General features: G+C 52.7%; 6 protein-coding genes across 6 annotated transcripts; 3 read left to right on the top strand and 3 right to left on the bottom strand.

The window, feature by feature from the left end:
* Positions 1 to 60: 60 nt before the first annotated feature.
* On the bottom strand, positions 61 to 1,701 carry J4E92_007669 (uncharacterized protein; the record flags this gene model as incomplete). Its single annotated transcript, XM_051499032.1, has 1 exon — positions 61 to 1,701. The coding sequence occupies one exon, from the start codon at positions 1,699 to 1,701 to the stop codon at positions 61 to 63; it is 1,641 nt and encodes a 546-aa protein (XP_051350767.1).
* A 1,257-nt stretch (positions 1,702 to 2,958) lies between these two features.
* On the bottom strand, positions 2,959 to 3,621 carry J4E92_007670 (uncharacterized protein; the record flags this gene model as incomplete). Its single annotated transcript, XM_051499033.1, has 1 exon — positions 2,959 to 3,621. One exon carries the CDS (start codon positions 3,619 to 3,621, stop codon positions 2,959 to 2,961), a length of 663 nt encoding a protein of 220 aa, XP_051350768.1.
* Positions 3,622 to 4,182: 561 nt separating this feature from the next.
* Positions 4,183 to 6,435, top strand: J4E92_007671 (uncharacterized protein; the record flags this gene model as incomplete). Its single annotated transcript, XM_051499034.1, has 1 exon — positions 4,183 to 6,435. One exon carries the CDS (start codon positions 4,183 to 4,185, stop codon positions 6,433 to 6,435), a length of 2,253 nt encoding a protein of 750 aa, XP_051350769.1.
* Positions 6,436 to 7,163: 728 nt separating this feature from the next.
* On the top strand, positions 7,164 to 8,245 carry J4E92_007672 (uncharacterized protein; the record flags this gene model as incomplete). Its single annotated transcript, XM_051499035.1, has 2 exons — positions 7,164 to 7,807; positions 8,227 to 8,245. The coding sequence occupies 2 exons, from the start codon at positions 7,164 to 7,166 to the stop codon at positions 8,243 to 8,245; spliced, it is 663 nt and encodes a 220-aa protein (XP_051350770.1).
* Positions 8,246 to 8,369: 124 nt separating this feature from the next.
* J4E92_007673 (uncharacterized protein) lies at positions 8,370 to 9,507 on the bottom strand (the record flags this gene model as incomplete). The annotated part of the gene is made up of 3 exons (XM_051499036.1): positions 8,370 to 8,956; positions 9,019 to 9,418; positions 9,475 to 9,507. 3 exons carry the CDS (start codon positions 9,505 to 9,507, stop codon positions 8,370 to 8,372), a joined length of 1,020 nt encoding a protein of 339 aa, XP_051350771.1.
* Positions 9,508 to 10,013: 506 nt separating this feature from the next.
* J4E92_007674 (uncharacterized protein) lies at positions 10,014 to 11,508 on the top strand (the record flags this gene model as incomplete). Its single annotated transcript, XM_051499037.1, has 3 exons — positions 10,014 to 10,460; positions 10,514 to 10,639; positions 10,687 to 11,508. The coding sequence occupies 3 exons, from the start codon at positions 10,014 to 10,016 to the stop codon at positions 11,506 to 11,508; spliced, it is 1,395 nt and encodes a 464-aa protein (XP_051350772.1).
* Between the last annotated feature and the right edge of the window lie 71 nt (positions 11,509 to 11,579).

The following is an 11,579-nucleotide window of genomic DNA, read 5'->3' on the forward strand; positions in this document are numbered from 1 at the left end:
ATGATGCTGTCCGTGATGAACGCACGTATTCAGCACATCTCACTCCCTCCATAGGCCCCTTCAACGTGATAAGGGCTTGCTGTCCAGAAGCTCTCCAATCTTCCCCGCCAACCACTCTTCAGCCTCGGGCCAGTCGTCTCGCCCCAGGAGCATGTTGAACTCATTGAGGTCTGTGCGACGCAGTTCTGGTATCTCAAGCATAATCTTCTTGATAAGCTCGGGGGCAGACATTGAACTGGTCAGTACTTCTACGATCGCGTGGTACATGCCTGACTTAGCGGTGAAGCGTGCTTCGGCACATCCGGTCTCCTCCATAGCCTTGGTATAGATTTGACGATAGTGGTCCAGTTGATATCCCATGCATGGGTAGTCGTGCAGAGTGAAGCAAGTGTGCCAATCACGGCGGAGAAAGATGGGAAGTGAGGCGTAACCCACGAAACGTGGACTTGCGAAGACACTCCAGTCTAGAATGCCTGTAACATTGCCATCATCGTCGACGAGAATATTATGGAGGTAGAGATCATTCCCCAGGACAAAGGTCTCTTCCTCGCTAGCCTCGGCGTTAGACGCTTTGGAGTTCCTGATGACGGGCTGCGAAAAGATGATCTCGAGCACTTCCTGGTAGCCTAGCGCTCTAAGGCGGTCGCAGGTGCCTGGATACAAGGTATCCAGTACCTCCGAATCTAGAGGCGGCCAAATCGTCCTGAAATTAGGAGTCAAGTACTCGATACTCGACGCGAATGGTCCGTACTGGTAGACCTGAGTGTCAGACTCCAGGTCTTCATGCGTGAGGTCGGATTCATCCTTCCACTGAGATAAATAGGAAACGCGGGGCGTCTCACTGCTCCCCCCATCGGTAAACGCAGGAATGCCAATGCCCTTGAACTCAACCTTTTGTAGCCCTGCCATAGCATTGGCAAGTGAACGCAATAGGTTCACACGCTTTACCTCAGTTTCCTTTGAGATACGGACTGCGGTAATGTGGCTCATGTCCGAGGCATCTTCGAACCAAATCTCATGCGCACGACGGCCAGGTAAACGCTTCATGAGTATGTAAGGCGCACCTAGGTTGGATCCCTCTACAGACTCTGCTGATGCGATGACCTCTGGGGCCGGAACATCCGTGTGCTGAAAGAGGTACTTCATAAGACCAACTTCATTTCTCAGATTGTGGGCGTCTCCCGCTCGCCAGCGAGGTTGCGTGCCCACGGATGGCACCGATACGACGTAGTCTTGATCACCCTGGTCTTTGTGGCGGACTTGAAGCGTCACAACGAGGTTCATTTCGCCCTCATAGCGCGAGAGAATCTCGACATTTGCACGCTCAAGCTGGCCGCTGGGATCCACGGATAGCAGGACAATATCCTTGAACTTGTCGTCTGGAATTTGTCGAAGAGGCTCCCAGTCGTGGCGTTCTAGGTTAAGAGCAAGGTGAACGCTTTCATCGTCATCAACAATGTAGCGCTCGTGGTCGTCATCATCATCAGACACTGGTTCGTCCAGGCCAATGCCAGAATTCATGCCGCCATCCTCAGTCTCTTCGTTCCCCTTAGGTCTAGAGGGCTGGTTTCGATAAGTCTTGTTTTGGTTGGCATGTTCGTCGGCTGGAATACTGTTCCGGTCAACTGTTGACTCCTGCGCGGTCATGCAAATGTCTAGATTGACCAACGAGGATGTTATCTTGTCCTCTTCCGATGACATGATGGTCTGAAGCAATGGTTTAGAGCTTCGAATGTGAGTAGTATGTTGAAGAGAGTAAGTGGCGAACTTTTGGTTGACCTGTAAAGGATGTGTAGGGTTTCGGAAGGTGAGTAATGATGTGGGGAGAATAGGGGACGAACTTATACTCAAGAGAGCTGGTAGCTCATGGGGTGAAATGAAGCCGCAGACTCATCTCAGAACGATGGCGAATACTGGCTTGCCAAAGGTTCAGAGTGAATGCGGTCGCGTTGTTCGACAGTCGGAAGGCCCAGACTTGTCACGCCAAATCGTACTGACACTTGACAACATTGTGAATTCTGCCACACATTCCTCGAACATCCATGTAGGCTATTCTAGTTCTTTCTGCAAGATTGAGTGCGGGCCAGGAGTGACAGGCACATTGTTGTGCCGTTGCTTTCACCCTATAGCCATGGCAACTAATGGTTCCGGTTTCGCAGTTTTCATTTCGCTTTTGTGTCCACGAAGTTACAGTTCCCACAGATACGCGGAAGGCTATATTGGGTTCTTCAAATATGCTCGTAGCATAAAGCTCGCGCATGCTCAGGCTAGACTTCAGGGCCAGGTTTTGTTTCGCCATCGGTGGCAAAGGTGAACGGTAGGTATGAAGCTTGACACGATGATGGCCAGCCCGACATCAAGTGGTCGTGTTGATAGACACAAGAGATGAGCAAGCGCACCGACAGTCGAAAATGACAGAAGTCAGCAAAACGCGGAGGGTAAGACGCATCTCCAATGCGGATGCGCGTAACAATGAGCTCGGCGATCGGTAATTAGTCAGCGCCACGCTTTGGTGGTCAATGCTCCATAGTTCCTTCCCACGCTTCCAACTCGAACCTCATCCTCATCTCATCACCGAACACCATGCCTCATCAAAAGCACCGAGACATATGAGGGGTCATTTCATTCACCACAAACTGATTCTGTACGCTTAAGGCGTTCTGAAAAGAGTAGATTTTCATGCCTCGCGAATATCTCATGAACGCCAGGTTCTCTCGCCAAGCTTATGCTGATCCTACAGTGCATCGCAGCGCAGCCAGTGGTTACCACTATGTCTGCTCATCCTGCAATATTCATATCGCATCTCAGCGCCTGCGATTTCTTATCAACGCAAAACGATGTTCGGGTGCTGACTGATTACGGAACTACATTCGTCAGCGATAGCAAAGGATTGCGCCGATTCTACGCGGAAACAAATCCATGTCTAATCGAAGTACTTACAGAACCGGGATACGCTGATCAGTCTTTCTTCTTCCGCTTTGCTGCAGCTATTTTCTCTTTCATACTCTCCGGCTTCTGCAACTTGGCCCTGGACTTGGAAGAAGCGGCTTTTGCTGCTTTCTCAGCTGCTCTGGCTTTCTGGGAGTCTTTTAATCCCCGTTCTCGCTCTCGATTGGCCTCTCTGATAGCATGGTTATAGGTCATATAAGAGGCGGCGTCATTATATGCTTCTTCGTTTGTCTCTTCCTCCTCGATTATACTAAGGAGAACTGCTGGCTTTCGAGGAATTGCATTTGCCTCTGCAGAGTCGTCCGAGGAACGGTCGTTGCTGGTCTCGGGTTTGGTGAGCTGCAAATCCCTATCTGCTACCTTAACGATCTCACAGATCTCAGCGGGCGAACCGTCTGGCGAGACCTTTAGAACTCGAACAAAGCTCGGTTGACCACTGATCAGACCCATGCACATAGTGAACGGAAAGCGGACATCTCCGAGCTTGGGTATGTCCATCTGCCATCCGATCTGCTCGTGGGGGAAGTTGCTCGGGAGCTCATAGTCCAAATTCTTCTTCGCCATCTGGAAAAAGCGGTTATCTTCATACTCGCCGTAATGGTGTAATGAGCAACCATGAGGGGATTCTACTCCGAATCGGTTGCCGCAGAACCGCCACTGGCCATTAGCCATCTGAATGGGTACGCAACAGTATGCAAGATGTAGCCGCTCGAAGCAACTGCGCTTGATTGTGCCGCATCCAGGCTCTATACAGTGGTGCCCTTCCATGTCGCACGTCATTCGCCAAATGTTGCAACAACGGCCACTCCAGGAGACAGCCCAACCGGGCCCATAGAGTCGTACGAAGGGCAAACTGAATACTGCCATGGTAGATATTCTCAAAGGTAACGGACCAGAACTTTGAGCTTCGAGATCTTGTAATTGGGTCGTTAAGGGGGCAAGGAATGTCTTTGGCTGGGTATTTGATCAACAGTGGAGTTGAATGTGCGCGTACTGATACTGGACAGTAAAGCCAGGGCATTCTGCGAACTTTTGAACCAGCAAGAACTGGGCCGTGTGAAAGGCATAAGTGCAATCTACCGCTTCCTGATCGCATTTACCGGCAGCAGTGAATCACAAAGAATACGGTCAAAGCTTTCGACTCTTGCAATACATAAACACATTCTCACTTGGACCTTTCAACCACCTGCTACCCTCTCACGATCACGAGTGGCCAACTCAACTCTACTAGCTATGGGTATTCTAAACAAGATCACAAGCCTATGGCCGAATCGTCAAGCAAAGGTGACGACACTCAATGCATCTTCCGTCATCCCGCCTGCACTCAACGCCATGGAAGCTCCCAAATCAGGAAGAGCATCGCGCATGCTGGCTTCTTTGCGGAGACTGTTCCACTATAAACACGGTCGAACCGTCTCGCCCAAGACCCACGAAGAACGCACATCCGAGACCAGCGACGACGTGTACCAGCTCGAACCGCTCACACTCAGCCTCGAGCAGGAGTCCAGTGGTAGGTGGGAAGTTGATGACATCTTTCGAGGGTCCGATATCGCTGAGCCCGGTGTTCAGCAGATCACGAATGAAGGCTTTGCGCAGTCGTCCGATGACCATGTCGACATTGCGAAAAACAATCACGTTCTTAACAAAGTAGACAAAGGATCAACCGCTTGCGAGAGCACCGCAACTGACGGCAAACGTACAATTCGTGAAGCTGGGAGCCGATCCACCATCACCTCGACTCTGACTTATAAGCTTGCTGGGTCCATCTTCGATAACGTACATCACCACGATAGCTGCACGACTACGAACGGCTCGACTACGATTATTCGTTCTCTGAAAGAGGTTACGGGCGACGCGTCGACGGCAGTAAACCTTCACAACGACATGTTGGAGAGCTTTGACGTGCCTTCGGATCCTTCAAGCCGTAGCCAGCAAAGGGATAGCGCATCCTCGCGAAACATACAAGCATGTCAAGAAGATGATAGTCTTCTGATTCCGAGTAACACGACGCAGTCGCAAGACGGCAATACATGCACAACTGCAAAGAGTGAAGCGGATACTGGCACTGGGGACGATCGCGACACCACCGTCAGGACAGATGCATCTGAAGCCGGGATGTCTCGCTTTGATTGGGAAAAGATTCACGCAATTCCTGATTCGGCATTCAGACAGCTGCTGCATTCGGTCATCGAGAGCTACAGCTCCGTCGATATTGCTTTAGAGGAGTGCCATGTTACGCAACGCAGGGATGGTGGATTTCATCACGTTGTGTTCATGGCAGCGGTAAAAGACGAGCCTCCCAACCGTCTTGTCGAACGATATGTTTTCAGAGTCCCTGCTATTGGAACTGCAGCCCGGTGGCAGCCAGGCGATCAGCACAACCTACGCTGCGAAGTGACCTTGATGCAGTGGCTGCGAAACAAAACTTCCATCCCGATACCAGAAGTCGTTGACTTCGCTCTAGATATCGAGACCTCTTTCATCGGCGCACCATACATCTTGATGAAGCGCATGCCTGGAAAAGCCGCCCAAAACGTCTGGTATGACAAGCCTAGTGATCGCAATCATGTCACCACCAACTGCGTTTCTCCACAAACGGAGAAGAAGCGCCGTAATATTCTGCGCTCACTTGCGCAGTGTATGTCGCAGCTAAGAGACGTGAGCTTCAATGAGGTTGGTCTTGTAGATTGCAAGGACGCACTTTCTTTGGGCGCGACGCCAACAACTACAGTCTCATATCGCTGGAAGCCGCCGTACGAACTCACTGCGGAGGATCTAGGGGGACCAACCCAAGTGTACCCATATGGACCTTTCAAAAAGAATCTGGACTACTGGAAGCTGGACTTGGAGGAGAGCTGGCCTGCGATCCCTGAATACGATCCCGATGTTGATCAAGATATACTGAACATGGTATCTGGAATGCGCAAGATCATCGACATGCTTCACGACCACCCCACGATCGCCGTCTCGAAAAAGAATCCCGCAGACGCCGACGAGGACGAGACGTTCGTCATCCGTCACCCTGATCTCGATCTACAGAACATCCTCGTAGATGACGATGGAAACGTCACCGGCATCATCGACTGGGACAACTGTCTCGCCGTCCCTCGCTGTATTGGCTATGCTTCACTACCCGACTTCCTCCGTCGCGATTGGAATAGGGACTTTTCTCTCGCTGACTCACCCCACATGCCCACATGGGAGATTCAGAAGTACGCGGATATCTATGCCGAGGCCATGGTAGAGACTGGTTGCTCCGACGCGAAATACACGCGTAAGTCTGGCATGTATCGTGCTATTGCTGGTGCAATTACGCAGGGCAGTGTTACGGATGTGATTGAGAAGCTCTTCGCTCATATCCCAGGGTTGAGGATGAGTAATGTTGTGGAGCTTCAGCAGCTTATTGGTGGAGGATGGGTTGAGGGTGAGGAGTATGTCAGGAAGGCGATTGGGCAGTTGCTAGAGCCCAGCAGCCGCTTTACTTGATTCGCTGGTGTTCAAATAGCGGATACCCACCTCAACTGGGACGCCTAAACTGCAAGAACTGAATCGGCCTGCATGCAGGCAACCATACACACCTACATTTGAGTCATCCACTTCGATACAAGACATTCCTCCTGCCCCCATCGTTGTTGTGCACCTCTCCCCAGTCCTGTTGATCAATCCGCAAAGATAATCAAACTACCACAATGGCTGACGATCGATGCGGGAATTGCTACGAATGCATACGCTACCAAGATCAACTGGACGCCACCCAAGAAGCCGCACACGAACCAACACCCAGCGACACAAAGTCCACTGGTAGTACCCCAGCCGAAGACGTCGATCTACAATGCGCTCGCACGAAAATAAACCATCAACCACTAGCATGGTCCCTAGATCCATCGAATGTCCAATCCCAAAACAACTGCCGCCTCTTCACATCACTTCCTCTGGAACTCAGAGAGATAATCTATGCCTACGCTCTCAAAGACACAGCCTCCTATCCCATCGACTACCTTGGCCCCAAAGATCCCATACCAGTCGTTCACGTCAAATACCTCGGTCACGGTCAAAATGCTAGGAGTTTGGCTGGCGGGAGACCTTTGCATGCTCCTGATACAACAGTCTCCCTCCTCTTGACTTGTAAAGCGGTGTATCTAGAAACGTGGAATTTGTCATTGAGAGTGAATGCATACCGCATGGGTGCATCTCGTAATCTTCAAAGCGCCAGAATGTCAGCATGGCAACTAGCACAGATACGCGGACTGGACATCACAATCAAGCAGCGTGAGCTGGAAAACGAGAAGCTGAGGGATGTGTTGAAAGCGATGGGAGGCATTGCTAGACAGCAGGGCGCATACGTGGTGCCTCTGCACTGTTTCCGTGATGATGGATGGGAGAAGATAGAGGGATGCTCACGCACTCTCGATGACAATGTTCTTGTACCATCCGTCGTCGACTTGCCAAATACACAACCTCAACGACTAGACGATATTCTGAACCGTCTTCCCACCCCCGCGGAATCCATGCTACCATCATCTCGTGCCCTCCACATCACCCTCGCACAACCCCTAACCCATCTCACTCTGCGACTCACACGCACAGACTGGTCAACATGGAACGTAGCCGTAAACCTCCATCTCGACCCGTCGTTCGGGCGCTACGACCTCAACGAGGGCCGCCCCTCGGGCAAAGCCATGCGTCTGCGTGCTGAACAGCGCAAGGCTGGTCGGCATCCGCGGCTCAACCCGCAATCTTGGGGCGCACATGTCGTTTCTGCGTTGCCTGATCTGAAGACGCTGGAGTTGGTGCTGGAGACGTTCGAGGCGAGGAAGGAGGAGTTGGAACGCGTTGTACAGTATGCGAAGATGTGGAGGTTTGCGTTTGGTGGTGATGGGGAAGAAGAGGGGAAGGGGAAAGAGTGGGCATTAGTTTGGGATGGGGATGCAATGGAAAGGCGGTGGAAGAGGGATTTGGGAGAGACTGTGGTATCGAGGCGTGATCGTAGGCTTTTGCGGCCTGGACCTTCGTGCAATGATTGTAATGATTTTGAGGTGAGGACGCTGCGGTATGTTAGGACGAGAGTGGTGGAGTAGTCTATGCCGTAATTCAGGCTGTTCGACTGCGTGGACTATGATGGGCAAAAAGAAAGCCTATTTGGCAAAAACATACAACAGCGGGGATTCGCTAGTGGTCACCCACCTAACTACTAATCCGCCGGTATCATGCTTGTATATGGCTGAGCGGACGGGAAGCCTAATTTTCATGATCCTATGGTCGTATGTGGAAGAACAGGCAGTTTGCCAAATTATAATGCCGCCCCAAAGCAGCTGTTCATGTACGCGATCGCAATCTTATGCCGGACTCTGCGCATAGCTTAACGAATGATTCTGCGAGGCACTTTGCGCATAGCTTAACAAATGATTCTGCCAGGCACTTTACATCTTGCTTCCACCCTCTTGTGGTACCTTGACAACAACCTTACCCCAGCTATTGCGACCACCCAATGCCTTCAGCGCCGCGGGTACACTGTCAAGTCCAACATATTCCACATCGGTAAAAGCAGTGCCCTTGTATTTCCCTTCCTTGACAAGCTGGAAGATACCGTCCCAAACCTTATCCTGCATCTCCGGCTCATTGATCGCATACGCACCCCAATGCAACCCAACAACACTAACGTTCTTGAGCAAGATGCGGTTCGTAGCCATCTTCTCGATATCGCCTGCCGCAAATCCGATGACCAGAAGTCTGCCGTTCCAGGCTGTGCATTTCATGGACTGAGCGATCAAACCGACGGGGTCGTATACGATATCCACGCCACGGCCCTTGGGAGTGAGCTTCTTGACTTGCTCGGGCCAATCTTTGTCGCGGTAGGAGACGGCGTAATCTGCGCCAAAGGAACGCGCGACGTCGAGTTTGTGTGATGTGCCAGCTGTGGCTACGACGGTTGCGCCGAAGGCTTTGGCGATTTGCACGGCGGCGAGACCGACGCCACCGGCAGCTGCGTGGACGAGTACCCAGTCGCCTGCAAAGTAGTATTAATTTCCCCATAGGAAGATAAACAGGGTTCGGAGTTCCGATGCTTACCCTTCTTGATCCCTGCTCTAGTTACCAGACCGGCATAGCTCGTCGGCGCTGTAACAAATACACCAGCGGCATCCTCAAAACTCCATCCCTCGGGCACGGGCTTGAGTCTCTCCTCTGTGCAAACGATGTGTGTTGCGTAGCCGCCTTGGGAAGCACCAAAGACCTTGTCGCCCTCCTTGAACTTTGGTGTCTTGCCTCCTGCGAGCGAGGTCGGTGCTTTGAGGACAACTCCGGAGAACTCTGAACCGGCTATCCAGGGGAATGCAGGTTGGTGTTGGTATTTGCCGCGGATCTGGAGGAGATCGAAGAAGTTGGTTGCTGAGGCGTGGATGGCGATTAGGTACTCGTTCGATTTGGGAGTCGGGGTCGGGAGATCGAGGACCTTGAGATCCTCTGGCCCCTGGGAGAGTTAGAGATGAAGCTTGAAGCTGGTAAATTGCTAGGTAGGATGCTTACCGAGACATATTCCTTGATCTGTATGCCTTTCATGATGAAGTTTGATTGTTGTGAAGCGCGATATGTATGGTAGCAAACAGCTTTATTGTGGTGTGTAGGAAAGGGTTCAGTCAGGAACTCGAAGACGATGTCGGGTAGTTAGATTCGTCGCGGACGCCATTGTAGCTTGCATGACGGCCGACAGCTACTCAACGCTCAAAAGATACCTCGGCTGGCTTCCCCGGTCAACCTCCGCTCCTGCCCCCACCCGGAAGCTTGGCGCGCATGTCTTAGTAAGCGGAAGCCGCGCGATATGCACGGGCGCGCGCTAAAAACGGCAGGGTACCAGGTGCGGGTCCAGTGACGTTCTACTGCCTTCCAATCCTATCCAAAGCTAATGACGGCCTCTCGCACAGTCAAACATCTCTGCTGCTATACACCACTCACATTCGCCAAGGACACGTATTAATTCACAGTCAACAGTCATACCCAGGCTGCTCTATTCCTCCCAGTGCTTGTAGAGCTTCCTATCACTACCCCACGCTCGTAAATCAGCGACCATGGCCGACGACGCCGCCACAACCACCGAGGACACGCAGATCACCTTCAATGTCAAGGCTGCAAACGACCAGAAGCACGTTCTCACACTAGCCCAAACCACCACAGTTGCCGACCTCAAGGCCAAGCTCTCGACGTCGGAATACGCAGATGTTCCCGCCGAACGCCAACGCCTGATATACTCCGGTCGCGTACTGAAGGACCACGACACACTCGCTAGCGTCAAGATCAAGGATGGCCACACAGTCCATCTCGTCAAGGGTGCCGCCAGCAACGTACGAAACCAAGGCACGGCAGGCACAGCAAGCGGGGGCAACACCCAGACGCCACAGGTGCCGACCAACATTGCTGCAGGAACAGGCAACAACCCCCTCGCTGGGCTCACAGGCGCGCGTTATGCCGGTTTCCACGGCCTACCAGGCATGGACACTTTCGGACCAGACGGTGGCGTAAGTCTAGATCAAACCGAGATTCGACATAGAAATTTACTGACACGTGGTAGATGGGCGGCCCTCCTACAAACCCAGAAGCGTTACTAGAGCAAATGGAGAACCCCATGTTTCTATCGCAGATGAACGAGGCTATGAACAACCCAGCAGTAGTAGAAATGATGCTGCAGAGCCCCATGGTAAGTTTACTTCCTCTTTCAACTATGCATTGTCTAATCTGAGATAGATCCGCGACAACCCGATGCTTCAGCAAGTCCTCCGAAACCCCGAAATGCGCCGTATGATGTTCAGCCCAGAGATGATGCGCATGCAACTGCAGATGCAGCGGAATATGGGCCCCACGGGCCCGAGTTTCCCAGCTCCAGGAGCTACCGACAACACTACACAGCCAGGTTCGACTGCAACAGGCGAAGGCACAACCGCGACACCGAACCAGCCTAATACGACCGGACCAACAGACCCATTCTCCGCATTCGGTACAGCCGGTGGTGCCGCAGGCGCTGGAGCAAACCCGTTCGCCAATCTGTTTGCTGGAGGCCAGAATCCTTTGGCTCCTCAGCAACAGGGTGGTGCGGCACAAAACACACAAGACGCCTCGGGCACCTTTCCCAACTTGTTTGGTGGAGCTGGCGCACAAGGCGGACAAGCGAACCCATTCGCGGCGGCCGCCCAGAGGATGATGCAGGATCCAGAAGCCATGCGCAACATGATGCAGATGATGGGCGGTGCAGGAGGTGCAGGAGCAAACCCATTCGCAGCCTTTGGTGGACAAGACGCAGCAGGAGCTCCAGGAGGCGAAGCAGGCCAACAAGCCGGCGGCAACCCCTTCGCCGCACTCTTCGGCCCCGGCGGATTCGGCGGCGCAGGCGGCTTCGGTGCCCCACCAGCCCCAGCAGACAACCGGCCACCTGAGGAAATCTACGAGGTACAACTCAGGCAGCTCAACGAAATGGGCTTCTACGAGTTCGACCGCAACGTCGCCGCCCTGCGGCGCAGCGGCGGCAACGTCCAAGGCGCAATCGAGCACCTGCTCGGCGGCGGAGCGTAGCGAGCTTTCCCCCGCATCTTCTTGCTCCCCGTGCCCCCAGAAGGACCATACTTGACGCAGGACGAATTATA

This window comes from Alternaria infectoria, assembly GCF_024043175.1.
Source record: "Alternaria infectoria strain BMP 0036 chromosome Unknown scaffold_13, whole genome shotgun sequence".
NCBI classification, from domain to species: domain Eukaryota; kingdom Fungi; phylum Ascomycota; class Dothideomycetes; order Pleosporales; family Pleosporaceae; genus Alternaria; species Alternaria infectoria.